The sequence below is a fragment of the Culex pipiens genome, chromosome 3 (genome assembly GCF_016801865.2).
Source record: "Culex pipiens pallens isolate TS chromosome 3, TS_CPP_V2, whole genome shotgun sequence".
Lineage (NCBI taxonomy): Eukaryota > Metazoa > Arthropoda > Insecta > Diptera > Culicidae > Culex > Culex pipiens.
The window spans coordinates 114,947,892-114,963,030 of NC_068939.1; the positions used below are offsets into that span (position 1 = coordinate 114,947,892).

The 15,139-nt window shown below is 35.0% G+C and overlaps 1 protein-coding gene across 1 annotated transcript in view; it reads right to left on the minus strand.

Moving 5' to 3' along the window:
- Positions 1-15,139, minus strand: part of LOC120413991 (heparan-sulfate 6-O-sulfotransferase 1) — a 53,770-nt gene that overhangs the window by 26,401 nt on the left and 12,230 nt on the right. Inside the window, exon 3 of the mRNA XM_039575001.2 lies at positions 8,244-8,577. Within this exon, the coding sequence (XP_039430935.1) occupies positions 8,244-8,577 (334 nt within the window). The remainder of the gene's footprint in view (positions 1-8,243; positions 8,578-15,139) is intronic.

Below are 15,139 nucleotides of genomic sequence, written 5' to 3' on the forward strand. Positions count from 1 at the left end.
TACAAATAAAGTTTGATCATCTTAAATATGATTTTAACAAGAAAAACTATGACTATCAAAGTCACCCCGGAATTAAAACTAAGAATTTTTAACGTTACTATTTTTCTAAACACTATTGAAAAAACCTTTTTTTCCGAAATTGTGCGTAGACTTTGTGTGCTCTACCCCAGTACATGTTTTAAAAATAATAATCTTGAGAAAAACCTTACCTGTTGGAAAATATTCTGAAAACAAATTGAAATCCTATCAAAGTCACCCCGGTTTACGGTACCAAAGAATCCGCAACGAGTATTGAAAAAGAGGTAAATTTGCGTTCTATTCAAACAATCTCAGGGATCGAACTGTTTTATTGGATTTTTTCCCCACTGGAAGAGTTGCAGCTTAAGCCAAATAATTTTTCTCTTGTCAGCAATCGAAATAGAGCTTTTTTTCATTCGGTTTTCAACTGTGATTCTATCATTTTATCTTCGCTTATTGTATAGTATATACCAAAATAAATTAAATTTGTTCACTGGAAGGTCCGTAATAACCAAACTTTGAACTTGATGAGGAAGGGGGTGGTAGGAGAAGCGCTTTCGAGGGGCTCTCGACAAATTATTTGTTTGTCTTCGTCCCTTTGGATATTGCTGCTGCTGCTTCTGCTGCAGACGATGATGAGGATCCTGCCATGAATTGCTCTCATCATACAAATTTGAATAAGTCTATTTGTGCGATACACCCATTGCAGAGTGACATGCTCAAAGCGAAATAACAAAAAAAAAAAGAAGAAGAAGATATAAAACTGCGAAGAAGACCGACGAACCGATATGACAAGATAACGTGTGCGAGCCTGTAAGTAGAAGGAAACTGACAAGCTGGAGGATGAGAGGTCAACAGGACGGAGGGAAACACACAATAATGAAGATAAACATCATTTCTGTTACAGCTGCACAGCACATCTCGCCGGTTCTGGCAGCGTTTTCATTGACTTTTTCTTCTTTTTTTTTTTGCATCTCTTGCTTAGCTCACAGTAATGTTGTTTGCCCGTCTCTAAAGTCAACAACGATTATGTGGATATGTATTCATAAATGTGGATCCGCCATTTTTCTCGAAGAATTTAGCAATGCAATTTTTTTTAATTTTGCCTTTACTACGCAATCGAATCCAGAAGGGAAAAAGATCCCTAGTTGTGTTGTTCTGAGCCGGGATTTGAACCACAATCTACCGCTTACGAGGCGGAAACATTTTTTGTAGCCAAGGGTCCTAAATTTCGATTAAAAGATCAGAAATCACTCAACCATCGCCGGACGAATCTTTGCCGACACGACTCGCTAGATGCCAACGACTTGGTCAATCGCTTTACACCGCGATACAAATAATTCGTGAATTGTTTTGCCCACTTTGTCCGTCGACCCGATTTACACACGAATATACTCAGAGAGGAGAGAACCTAACAAAATTCCAGCGCGGCGCTCTTTTGGCTTGCACTAAAACAGTTTGCCTTCAATTAGAATTTGGCATGGTGAAACTCTAAGATACCCTCAGGGCCCGAGGAAGACCACCAGAAATCCCGATGCGATACGCGCTATCTCAACTTGACCTTGATGTTCTCTATCCGATCTATCAGTTCCTCTCAGATTCCAAAATATCCATTTAGTTTTCTTCCAGTTTGTTTTTCTTCAGTTAGTTTTCCTTCTGTTAGTATAACTCGCCTTCGTACAAAGCCGTCGTTTCTGGTTGCACCGGAAGCAAAGCAAGAACGCCCCAGCAGCTGGACACCGAGTTGCGGCTGAGGACAAAACGCAAAGGCCAGCAGAGCCAACCAAGACCCCTACACAATCCCCCTTCCCTTCCCACGCCTCGTCTTTAACATCAATCCCTTCCCTACTAACCCCGAGTAGGCCGCGGGTAATCGGCTCCCCTCCCACTAACATTTACACACAAGATCCTCTGTAATTATTAAGCCAAATGTAATTACAAAAGCCGACTCGGTCCTAACCAGGTCCCAGTACCTAGGGCGTCCAATTTTCCCGGGTTTTGAATTTCCCGGGAAACGGGAAAAATATTTTTTGAATCCCGGGAATTCCCGGGATCCCGGGAAATTTTTGCCGCAGTCATGAAATCTATGTTTTCATTATATTTGTTACGTTTTCTAGCTTAAATCATGGAATTAGCTTAAAACTGTTAATGGTGATAAGCTACACTTCAATCTGAACAAGGACAGCAGTGCTTTGGAATTTAATTGAATCAGAATTTTGAATATATTTCTTTTTTTTTTATATATATATAATATAACTACAGAGCTTATACAATTTCATTGAAAGTGTCTAAAACAACAAGAAATAAAATTATACCAGACAATGTAACACTTTGGATAAGTTTAGAATTTTATGTTTTATATTTAAAAACATATTTTAAAAATTATCTTTAAGTAACTACCAACCAACTACCAACTGGGGATAATCGGGACTGCAGTCTGAATAAGTACAGGAGATTTTAGCAATAAATTTGGAAATCGGTGAACTAATTGTTTTGATCTGTTCCTGTTGTAATCGCAATCAATCAAAACAATCAGAACATTATTCAAAAACAAATTAGCTTAAACAGCTGTCTTCATTCGTTACTTTTGTCCTGATTTGCTCCAGATGCAAGTTTATGATGAAAAGTTAAATAATTTTTAAAATATTATGCTTTTTTCAAGTTTAAAGTCATAAATATAAGTGAATATAATAATAAGTCTTTTTTTTAAATATATAAAATTTAGTCGAAAATATCTAAGGCGCAAAGCATTTTGTGGATCTGTAAACAAAAATTTGAACAATTTTCCCTGCCAAATTAATGCTGTTATATGCCGAATACAAATTTTAATGCTTTAAAATGCATATCGATTACTAATTTCCACAACAAAATCTGAATTTCTAGACCAAAATTTGATATGTTTTTAATTTCGGGAATTCCCGGGACAAAATATGAAAAATCCCGGGATTCGGGAATTCCCGGTTTTGGAAAAATCCCGGGATTTTTGTCCCGGGAATTCCCGGGATGGACGCACTACCAGTACCGAAAAGGACCTAATAAAAATAATTTTATGAAAAAAAAAAAAAAAAAAATGGTGAAACTCGCTGCGAAATGTGTCTTTGATGATGTGTTGAGTCAGCTTTGAGCGACATAGGGCCGTCGGTCTCTCTGATCCATCCGCTGTACTTTCCGATTGTAGTGAGAGGGAGAGCAAAGAGAGAGTATTCAGTAGCAATTTGTGTGGAGGTGATAAACGGTAGGAAACGGTCGAAGCAGTTTTTCGTCGGGTTTGACTTGTGCTCGTGAGTGAACGAGTCTTTTGGAGCAATCAGGATCCTTGTTTGGAGCAAATTAACTATGACTAAATTTGATACATATTGCTGTAGAGTTTAGGATGGCGCAAAATCTGAAACCGGAGTTATACATTTTGGAAAAACTGATTTTTGTTAGGAAATAAGCCAAAAACACTGTTAAACTAAATTTCAAACATCATATTGAAATCAAGAAATAAATTTTCTATCGAAAATTATTTGACACATTTTTAAATAAATCGCACCATTTTCAAGTTACTAGCAGCCTTTTAAAATTAAATTGAGTTGCTTCAGTGTCATCAAATTAGCCCTCATTCATAATCAAGAGTAACCTTTTGAAAGGACTTAAATAACTAACTTTTTACAATTTTAATAGTTGAGCTTGGTTTGAAAAATTCGATATTATTTTTATCGAAAAGTGCAGAAAATTTCACAAAAGCTTCCCTTATCCACATTGAAATTCAAACCAATTATATTCGAGATGCCGCGAATTGGAAAAATGAAAACTGATAAGATGGCTCTAGAAAAGCATTTTTTTATAAAATTTTAACTTAATGAGTCAGGAACTCAGCAACCAGTTATCCAATGAACTTTTATAAATAAACTCTTGGAAATTTTCTCAGCCTTTCAAAAATAATTTTACATGATTGCTTTACCTTCATAAAGATTTTTGAATTTACTTAAACTGATTTTTTTGTTTGAAAAATCCCCTAAAGATGCCTATAACTTAAAAGCTCCAAAACGGAGAGCAACAAATGTTTCGATTGCAAATTTGATTTTAAATCTAAAAATGATTTTTGAAATTTTGTGTGCAATGAAAAAGTTGTTTTTTTGCTAAAAATCTCACTCTTTTGAAAAAATAGCCTTCCTTTAAAGAATTGCAAAATATCTATGATGCAAAATGGCTCTTTCAACAAAAGAAATGAATTTGAAGTTATATCCTATTGAATAACACAAATAAAAGAAGATTTGCGAAAATGTAGACAAATAACAATATATTCAAATACATTTTCTAACAATTAATTTTTTTTTTAATTTTCTAAATCATTCGAACCACCCTAATCAGATAACATTTTCTAAGCTTTTAATTATTTAAACAGGTTATGTATTTGAAGTTTTTAGTAAATGATTTTTTTTTTCCTTTTCTTTCCAAGTGAATTAATTTTTTTTTTATAAAAGTATATGAATATGAACCACCCTAGATCATCTAAGATCACCCTAGTTGCCATAAAAAACGGGTTCAACCACGTTTGCGTACAAATACTTCTTACCTGCATTTGAACTCATTAAGAACAGTTTAGATACTGAATCATGCGACATGTATGTAAATTTTATTATTAGAGCATGGTACAAAATCTCATAAAATGACCCTTTTTAAATCACTCTAACATGGATTAAAAAAAACTCTTTTGAAATGTTATATTCATATTAAAGAAGAAGTTTTAAGCTTTTGAATGCACCGTGGAAAATATTTTTTTGTTACCCCCTCGAACAGAAACAAATATTTGAAAAAAGCCTATTAGAAACCCTAAAAACGCTGTAACTTTAACTGTAACTGTAACTTAAGACGTGTATTTTTATGCTCTAAATATGTCCCGAATACACAAAAAATCCAAAAATGATACCAAAAAATATAATCAATGAAACACCTTTTTGATGGGCCACCCTAGTGCTTTTCATATAAAATGCTGTAGAATGAACAGATTAAAAGATTGAGATTTGGTGTCTTTTACAAAGATGTTTACAATGGCTAGTACTACAATACTGCCGAAGAAAGTAAACCTCTATCTCGTCTAGGAGCGAAGATAGTTTTTGAAAATATGAGAAATTGTTGGGCCACCCTAATATCGTTTTGACCGAAAGATGAAGAATTTCATTCGTAATAAACACCGAAGCTCGAAAATGAAATAAATTATTCCTGCTAAATTGGCGTTTCCGACCACTGTGGGATGGTTGGAAACATAGCTTTAAAAAGAGGCTTGGAATTGCCAAAACAATCAAGCCTTCGGACACTAAGTTTCGAGTAGGAATCTCGCAATCGAGAGCGCCAAGGCAATGCTGTAAAGTAGAGGTGGGCAAAATCGCTCTTTTTTAGGAGCCGCTCATTTTCGTTCGCTCTTTAAAAAGAGCCGCTCTTTTGAACGGCTCTTTCGCTCTTTTTCAAAATATAGATAAAAAAGGATATTTTTTAAGAATGATGTGATTTTTAAAGCTATTTCACATTGGATTTATATAAATTATTAAAAAAAATAACTAAAAATGAAAAGATGCCCTTAAAAAATCATGAAAAAATCATCTCTATGTCAAAATTTCTACTTGAACCTTATCGTTTGAATTATTAAATTGCATCCAAACTTAAATCTAGGACTTTGAAGAAATTGCTATTAATTTTAAAATGGCGTTTATTTCTGCGAACATTAAACTTATGCTGATATTTTATTAAAAGAAAATATTCTGTTAACTCTTTTCTACATTCTGATTTGATCGATAATGTTTATAAACGCTGAAGTTTATTCGGGCAGGAGGAATTATTTTTTCCTAAATCTCTAAGCTATTTAGTAGATTTTTGATAATAATTTACAAGTTAAGCAAATTTAAATGCTCAAATTTGTATTCGGGTAATACTTTGATGTACGATGAATACAATTAAATGTTGCTTCGATTTGTTTTAAAAATTCATATACTTTGGAATTTAAAAAAAAACAGCAGGAAACTGAATATATATGCTTGAAAACTTTTAAGTGGTGTTCAAAGATTGACATCAATGCTATTGAGAGTCTTTCAATATATATTGATGAGAAAGTTGCTATAGACTCCCCAATGAAATATGACGATTCAGCTCTGAAAATAGCTCCTCATTAACATGCCCTTTTAATTGAATTTAATTGAAAAGTACTTTTTTGCAATTCCGTCGTGAAACTACTTACTTTTCCTGTCATTCTTGAACGACGAAATAACCTACTTTTCTGTACCAAAAATAACAGAATCGAATAGCAACACTTTTCAAAATAAATGCTGAAAAGTTCTACTTTTCAGCACTCAAATGGGTGCTGAAAAGTTTAACTTTTCAGCACTTGTTTCGAAAAGTAACACTTTTCAATTTTTTTTTATTTAAACGATTTATTGACAAAATACATGAAAATTTGACATAAAATTTCACTCAGTGTGTGCTTTTTGGAATTGCAAAAAAATGCTGTATGGAATTCGTTGCAAAACTTGATTTTTTCAGCACTAGCATGTACGACTGGGTTGTACGGTGGGTCTCGTGGCGCAGGGGTAGCGGCTTCGGCTGCCGATCCCGATGATGCTATGAGACGCGGGTTCGATTCCCGCCTTATCCACTGAGCTTCTATCGGATGGTGAAGTAAAACGTCGGTCCCGGTTTCTCCTGTCTCGTCAGAGGCGCTGGAGCAGAAATCCCACGTTAGATGAAGGCCATGCCCCGGGGGGCGTAGTGCCAATAGTTTCGTTTTTTCATGTACGACTCGTGCTGAAAAAATCCTCTTTTTGCAACTTGTTGCATAAACTACTATTTTACAATCATTAAAATATTTGAAATTGTATTTTCAATTCTCAAAAACAACTGTTACAAATACAAATTTGTTACAAATTTAATAAATTATATTTATAACAAGTTAACTTTAAAACTAAGACCATTTTGGAACGATTCTTTCAAATGACCGGAGTTTAAAAAAGAACCGTGGTTATTTTTTTGTGAGCCATGGTTCGTTCGCTCTTTTTAATGAACCGGCTCTTTGAGCGGCTCGCTCTTTTTTTGCCCACCTCTACTGTAAAGCAAATAATTTGATTTGATTTTTTATACCTATTTCAATCAAACTACAGCAATTTGTTTGTACATATTGCCAAACAATAAAATACAAACTATATAATTAAATACAAACTATATAATTAAATACGTTTTAATCTAGATTTTTTTCCTGGATAATTCAATGGCAATTGTTTTATAGATTAAAAGTAAATGTATTTGAATTTTAAAATATGCTTAATATGTTATTTTTCACATTTCCTAATTTTTTTTTCAAAATGCTGACTTGGTAAAGAATTCTTCAGTGATGCTGCTACTATAGCACTATCCTATTCGGTACACTTCTCAATCGTCGTCGTTGCGTGTTGCGCGTGGTCTGGAAACATTCATGGCCGATTGCCACATTAGGGATTCATCTCGTGAAAGTACACATTAGCGTTACTTTCAGAGCCGTTCCGATTAGCACTTGATGTGCTAGGGCAAGATGTGTGTGTGTGTTGTACGACACCGAGTAAATTGTAGACCAGATGGCAACTGGCTGGGTGACATTTCCTGAAATAAATTGTTATTAAGGAGAACAATGGCTCAATTATTGATACGTCTCGTAGACGAAGATGATACGATATGGTGCGAGGCTTGTGAAATTTGTCGCAAACTTCCAACGAAGATGGTTTCATCATTCGTCGTGGCTTTGAGGTTATTTATGGATTCTTCAAAACATTATCATGAATCATAATTGAAAATGTTTCAAAATTCCTGAAATTATTTGAGGCAGAGCAAATTTGATAAACTAGTTGGGATTGAATAATAATATTAAAACAATCTAACCTCTGACTTAAATCAATCATGAGATCAACCAAGTCAAAATATTTTTTCTTCGGAAATCGTTAGAAAATCTCAAAGTCATAAAGATATTCATAACCATCGATAGCACTCAATCCGTGCTAAAACAACTCAATTTAAAAATGCAAATCATCACTGTCCGACTGTCTGTCCGTGCGTCTAGCAAAGTGTATCCCTCAACAAATGGCAATAAATCAAGTGGAGCACATCCGTCGGTCGGCGGTCGTCAGCTCATTATGATTCAGCGCCAGAATCTGGCCTCCCCCCGGGGGCCGTCAGCAGACTAATGGACAAAATGGTACAAACACACAGCTTCATCAACTCACCATCGTAGCACGGCGGCAGCTCTTCCGGTGTGGCGGTCCGGCCGAGGCACCAGTGGCGCGAGTTCTTCCACGTGGCGCCCCGCTGGACGTGCCGGAACTCGGACAGATACCGGGCGATCGGTTCCCGCAGCAGCGTGATGTAGAAGTACCGCCGCTTGGCCGTTTCGCCCTCGTTCTTGTCCAGCTCCTGGTCGACGCACCCGGTCAGCTCGGTCCAGTCCGCGTGCAGGCCGCACTTCCAGCCCGTCGAGTAGCGCGAGAACAGCCAGTTCTCGTTGCGGTGGGGCCGGAAGCAGTAGCACCGTTTCTTCTTTCGCTGACAGGTGCACGGACGCTGCAAAAATATTAAAAAAAAAACGAACAAAATTCAAAATTATTTATTTAAACTTTTGCCGCGAGCAGCAGGTAAAAATCCAAAAAATGTTTACGCAATCGTTTTTGGACCTGCAAGTGAGTTTTTATTGATGGCATAGACAATTAGATATCTATACAGAGGTGCACAGGACTGAACTGTAGATTAGTCGAGGTTAGTCGTCGACTAACAAGTTCTTTACAAAAAATGAAGCCCTTCTTAAACAATTTGGCGCCCTCAGCAGGGCCCAAAAAAACTTTGCATTCTGCAAATTTGCCGATTTGTGCTGCGCCTTCTTGAAAAAGCGAAAATGCCCCTCAGGGGGTGTACCCCATTTGGCATAATGGACATTTGGCATAACGGGTTTTCAAGAAGGACGTTTGGCATAATGGACGTTTGGCATAATTGGTCCAAGACATCAGGGACGTTTGGCATAACTCGTTCAAAAACCATCAAGGACGTTTGGCATAATTATTGTTGCATTTTTTGTTTTGTTTAATTAGTATTTATTTTTTGTAAAGAATAATAACTTATAGCTTTTTTCCTATTTTCTAAACAGATAATTTTACTTTAAAAGATTTTTTTTTCAAAATATCAAGTATCTATTTTCTTTCAATAGATGTGATTTTTCCCCTTTTTGGAATATTTCTTAATAAAGCTTTAAATGCATTTTTTCATATATATTTTTTTATTTTTTTAGAAAGAGTCTATATAATATTAAGATTTTTCTCCATTTGAAATACTTTGCAGCTGATTTTTTGTATTAAATTTTTCCTTCTTTTATTTTTCAATTCAACTTACAAAGAAATGTAAGTTTTGCCAGTCTTTTAATATTTTGCAATAAAGATTTTATACTATTTTCCCTCCTTTTTTGAATTCAACCTAAAGAATGTATGTACATTTTGCTTTTCTTTAAAGAAATGCAATTAAGATTTTGAAAGCAATTTTCTCTCCTTTTATTTTAAAACGAAAAGAAGGCATAGTCTCTCAAAAGATGCTCAGTTTGTGTTTTTTGGTCAATATTTTGCAATTTTCCCTTCTTTAATATTCAACCTAAATTGGGGATGTGCATTTTTTTTTCTTTAAATATGTTAAAAAAGAATTATGAAAGCTATGAAACTTTCCCTTCTTTTATTTGAAATTCAACTTTTAGAAGAGAAAATCTCTAAAAAAATACACAATTTGACAATCCTTTCTTGTATATAAAATCAACTTATAGTAGGAAAAGTCTCTTTAAAGATTCACATTTTGCCACTCTTTAAATGTTTGAAAATCGCATTATTTCAATGTTTTTCACCTACCTCTATTCAAAAAATATATTTAATTAGCAATTTTTTTTTTACAATTGTCACTTCTTTAAGATAAGTTTTGACTAAATACAAGAAGGGAAAATTGTATAAACAACTTTATTGCAAAAAATAAAGCAACAGACAAAAAATGTGCAAAAATGATAGAAATGTTTCAAGAGAACATCTATAAGAGAATCTCCCTTCTTCAAGTTGAATATAAAAAAAGATGGGAAAATTGCATTAAAAAACATTATTGCAAAATATTTAAAGAAAGGCTAAATCGACATCCCTTCACCCAAAATACAGGGTTGAGATTAACGTTCCATCAACATTTATAGAGAGCTCAATGCAAAACTCGATAGAATAATGTTACCAACTCACACTTGCAAAACAATCAATTTTATTAATTAATAAAAACAGTAAATCTGCAACAAGAGTCATACATCGACACCTGGCAGTTTAGTCATTGAGTTATTCTATTAAAGGTCCCTGGTTCAATTCCCGTAGACTACACATTTCGTTTTGATGGATGAACTATTCCTTGAAATGGAATCGATGGCATAATTTTCTCGGTCATCTACAACTGTGTTCTCTGTGTCTGTAAATCTTACCGCTACTCTCTTTTCGGACGAGTGCTGTCTAGTTCTGGGTTATTTAGATTGAATTCGAAAAAATAAGGGAAACATGTGAATTTATTTAGAGATTTTTCCTTCTTCAAGTTAAATTATGATCAAAAGAAGGAATTAAATTATAACAGCTTAATTGTAAAAGATTTGAAGAGGTTTTTTCATCTTTAAGTTGAATTTCATATAAAAGAAGTGAAAATTTTATTTTAAAAAATCATTGCTAATTATATTGTTTTGGGAAAAATGTAAAGCTAACAAGAGATATTTCCTTCTAAATTTTCAATAAAAATATCAAAATTTCATTAAAAAGATTTATTGTGAATTATTCAAAAAGGAAACTATTTACTATTGAGGAAAAATAAAACAAAAATAATCTAGTAATAATTATGCCCAACGTCCATTACGCCAAACGTTTATTATGCCAAATGTCCATTATGCCAAACGTCCTTGATTGTTTTGGAACGAGTTATGCCAAACGTCCATTATGCCAAATGTCCATTATGCCAAACGTCCCTAATGTCTTGGACCAATTATGCCAAACGTACATTATGCCAAACGTCTTTCTTGAAAACCCGTTATGCCAAATGTCCATTATGCCAAACGGGGTACACCCCCCCCCCCTCAGGAAGCCCCAGAGCGCCTCAAATGCCATTTTTGCAAATTAAAAAAAAGAGCCTAAGAGAGACGAGCAATCGATAGGGCAACTTGTACAAAAAGGGGGTTATCTAGTATCAAAACTCTATACGCGCCAGCATCACGCGCCAGCATTACTCGCGTCTGCATGTGAAACTCAACTTAACTTGTCGACGAGGCGACGGAAATCGATCGTTCATGATTTTTTGCAGATTTTTCGAATGAATATTTCTCGAGAAATTATTTGATAACGAAGCTTGATTTTGAGTCGGAGCCAAAAGCAAACCCTGTACAAATTGATTTGCAAAAACACTACATTTAATTTTTTTTTATATATGTTTTAGAGGACATCAAATGCCAACTTTTCAGAAATTTCCAGAATGGGCAAACAAATTTTGACCGAGTTATGACTTTTAGAATCAATACAGATTTAAAAAAAATGAAATATTGGTCGCAAAAAAATTTCAGCTTCATTTTTCGGTGTAAAATCGAATTTGCAATCAAAATAGTCGCAGCTTGTAATTTTTTAAATTGATGCCCATGTTTGCCCACCTTTGAATTATTTTTTTTTAAAGCTGAGAAAATTCTTTAAATTTTGCTTCAATGAACTTTGTTGATACGACCAATAGTTGCTGAGATATTGTCATGCAATGGTTTAAAAACAGGAAAATTTATGTTTTCTAAGTCTCACCCAAACAATTCACCATTTTCTAATGTCGATATCGCAGCAACTAATGGTCCGATTTACAATGTTTGAACAATGAAACATTTGTGAAATTTTCCGATCTTTTCGAAAACAATATTTCCAAAAATATAAATCAAGACTAACATATCAAAAGGGCGTAATATTGAATGTTTAGCCCGTTTAAAAGGTTAGTCTTGATTAAAAAAAGTATTTTTTTCGACAAGATCGGAAAATTTCACGAATGTTTCATATTTTAACATTTTAAATCGGACCATTAGTTGCTGAGATATCGACATTAGAAAATAGCGGGTTGTTTGGGTGAGACTAAGAAAACATCAATTTTCCTGTATTTCAACCTTTGCATGGCAATATCTCAGCAACTAAGGGTCGTATCAACAAAGCAAAAAAAAAAAAGAATTTGCTCAGCTTTCCAAAAACAAATTCTCAAATGTTGGCAAACATGAGCACTAATTTAAAAAAATGAAAAACTGCGATTATTTTCAAAAAAGTCACCTTAAAATGGATTTATCTTGAAAACGGTGCACTTTATCAAAAAATCATTACATAACTTTTTGATTGCAAATTAAATTTTACATCGATAAATGAAGTTGAAAAATTTTTGCGACCAATATTTCGATTTTTTTTTTAAAAAATCTGTATTGATTCAAGAATTATAACTCGGTCAAAGATTTGTTGCCCATTCTGAAAATTTCTGAAAAGTTGGCATTTAATGTCCTCTAAAACATATCAAAAAATAAAAAAAATAGTGTTTTATTGCAAATCAATTTTTAGTGACAAAAAGTGAAATGAAAAATCACAATTTTTTTTTACTGTGTATCATTTTTCTCAGTGTAGTCCATATCAATACCTACAACTTTGCCGAAGACACCAAATCGATCAAAAAATTCCTTCAAAAGATACAGATTTTTGAATTTTCACATATCGTTTTTGTTTGGACAGCTGCCAAATTTGTACGGAAAATTATATGAACGAACTAATGATGCAAAATGGCTTCTTTGGGCATACCGAAGGCACCAAAAAAGTTTCAGGTGGATTAAAAAATACAAAAATTAAAATTAAAGAAAAAATACCGATTCCGTAAAGAACTGCTCACCTTTCTTTAGAATCTATGACATTTCCCCGAAACCCACATTCCCGAAAAGACATTTCCCTGAATGCCACATCTCCGAAAAGACACTTTCCCGAAATGCCATTTACCCGAAAATCATTTCCCCGAACAATCCATTTCCCCGAATGGCCACATCCCCAAATGGCGACTTCCCCTAAAAACCATTTTCCCGAATGGCCACTTCCCCTAATTTTCCACATCCCTGAAAATCATTTTCCCGAATGACCATATCCCGGAACGGCCATTTCCCCGAACGCCACTTCCCCAAACCCGGTCAGGCGGGTATGCCCGTTGCCCAGAACCGCGCGAGCGATCAATGAGATATCATGCACAATTAAACGTTCAAGAAATTCCGAGTTTTTGTCGAGCATTTTATACCAGCTTCACTTAAATTTTGAATATTTTCCAAGTTTGCGGAGTTAAAGAATTCGAACTCCGGATTTTGAGATTTAGTTACTCCAACTGCCTTTCAAAAAGAACTGACTCCAGCGAATCCAACAAAAACTCCGACTATGACAAATGATGTAGAGAATGAGTACATCTTGAGCAGAGCATATATTTATAATGAACAATAAGCGTGCCGCTTAATACAGTTGCCTATTTTTCACATTTCGTCGCTGTCGTGCTCGCTTGTCGTACGATGATTATGAGCCAAATTGAGTTAATAGCGCCATTTTGTGCAGCTCACAATGCCTCACCTTTTGACCTTTACAGATCCCCAAACTTCGATTTTAATTTTGAAATATTCAATCAAAACCGAAAAATGTTGACTCGTGCTAACTTGACAAACCTGGAAAATTGATGTAAGTGCGACAATTGGTCAAAGGGATTCCAGGTCAGAATGCGTTTGACACAAGTAAGATCTCGACTACCGTAAACATTTGTAAGGGACACTTCCCCCCCCCTCCCCTCGTGGACAATTGTCCATACAAAAAAAAACTTTTGTAAGGGACAATCGCCATACGCCCCCCCCCCAAGTTTCCACGTGGTTTATGGATGGTCCCTAATTATAACTCGGGACCTCGGCAACCAAATTCAACCAAAGTTCAGGACAAAGCACAGAATGGTCAACCAAACAAACCAAACAGTCCAGAATCCTTACCACGTGGATACCGTTTTGAAAAAAAAATCCCTTTGCTGAAATTGCCCATACAAAAAAAATCTCTTTAATGGAACGTGGATGATCTCAATATCCCGCTCCCTTTAAAAGCGTGGTTTATGAATGGCCTTGTACGGTTATTTGTTTTTTTCATATTTGAAAACACACGTAGGAGAATTTTATTCCTAAAAAACAATTTAGTTTATATCTAGCTTCATATATTCGGGAAAAATGAATTTGCAGGTAACCATTCGGATATATGCAAATTCGGGAAAACGACAGTTCGGTAAAATGGCCGTTTAGGTAAATGACATTCGGGGATATGGAATTTTCGGGAAAATGATTTTCGGGGATGTGGAATTTTCGGGAAAATGATTTTCGGGGATGTGGAATTTTCGGGAAAATGATTTTCGGGGAAGTGGCACTTTCGGGGAAATGATTTTCGGGGATGTGGAATTTTCGGGGAAATGATTTTCGGGGATATGGGATTCGGGAAAGTGGGATTCGGGGATAAGGGATAAAACCTGTTAATCAAGAACCACATTACCGACATGGATGAAAATTTGGGAGGATGTAGGGCTCGAAAAATGAATTTTGTTGAATAAATAAACGATTTCAATACTTCAATTTTCGACCGAATTTTCATTTGAAAACCGCCTGATCAGGTGAAAACACACTCCGAGTGGAACTGGTTCAGGTTCAGCCCATCCCCTTTCAAATGCGCCCAAGAGAGCTTAAATCCATAATGTGGGCTCTGAGAAACCCCCTACCACAAAATTGAGCACTATTTTACCACACACTGAAGTAACGCGTGCTCTACGGTAAATTGATCCCCAAAATTCGGATAATGGAGATAGACCAATTCTGTCATTGCCAATCGATCGGGCGTCGAAAATTGATCGTTCATGATTTTTTGCACATTTTTCGAATGAATATTTCTCTAGAAATGATTGGATAACGAAGCTTGATTTTGAGTCGGAGCTAAAGAAAGGCAAAAAATAGGAATTATATTTTAACAATTTGAGGCTTTCCCAAAATTTTGCAGAATGTTTTGTCGGAAATTTATCAAAACATTTGTTATGA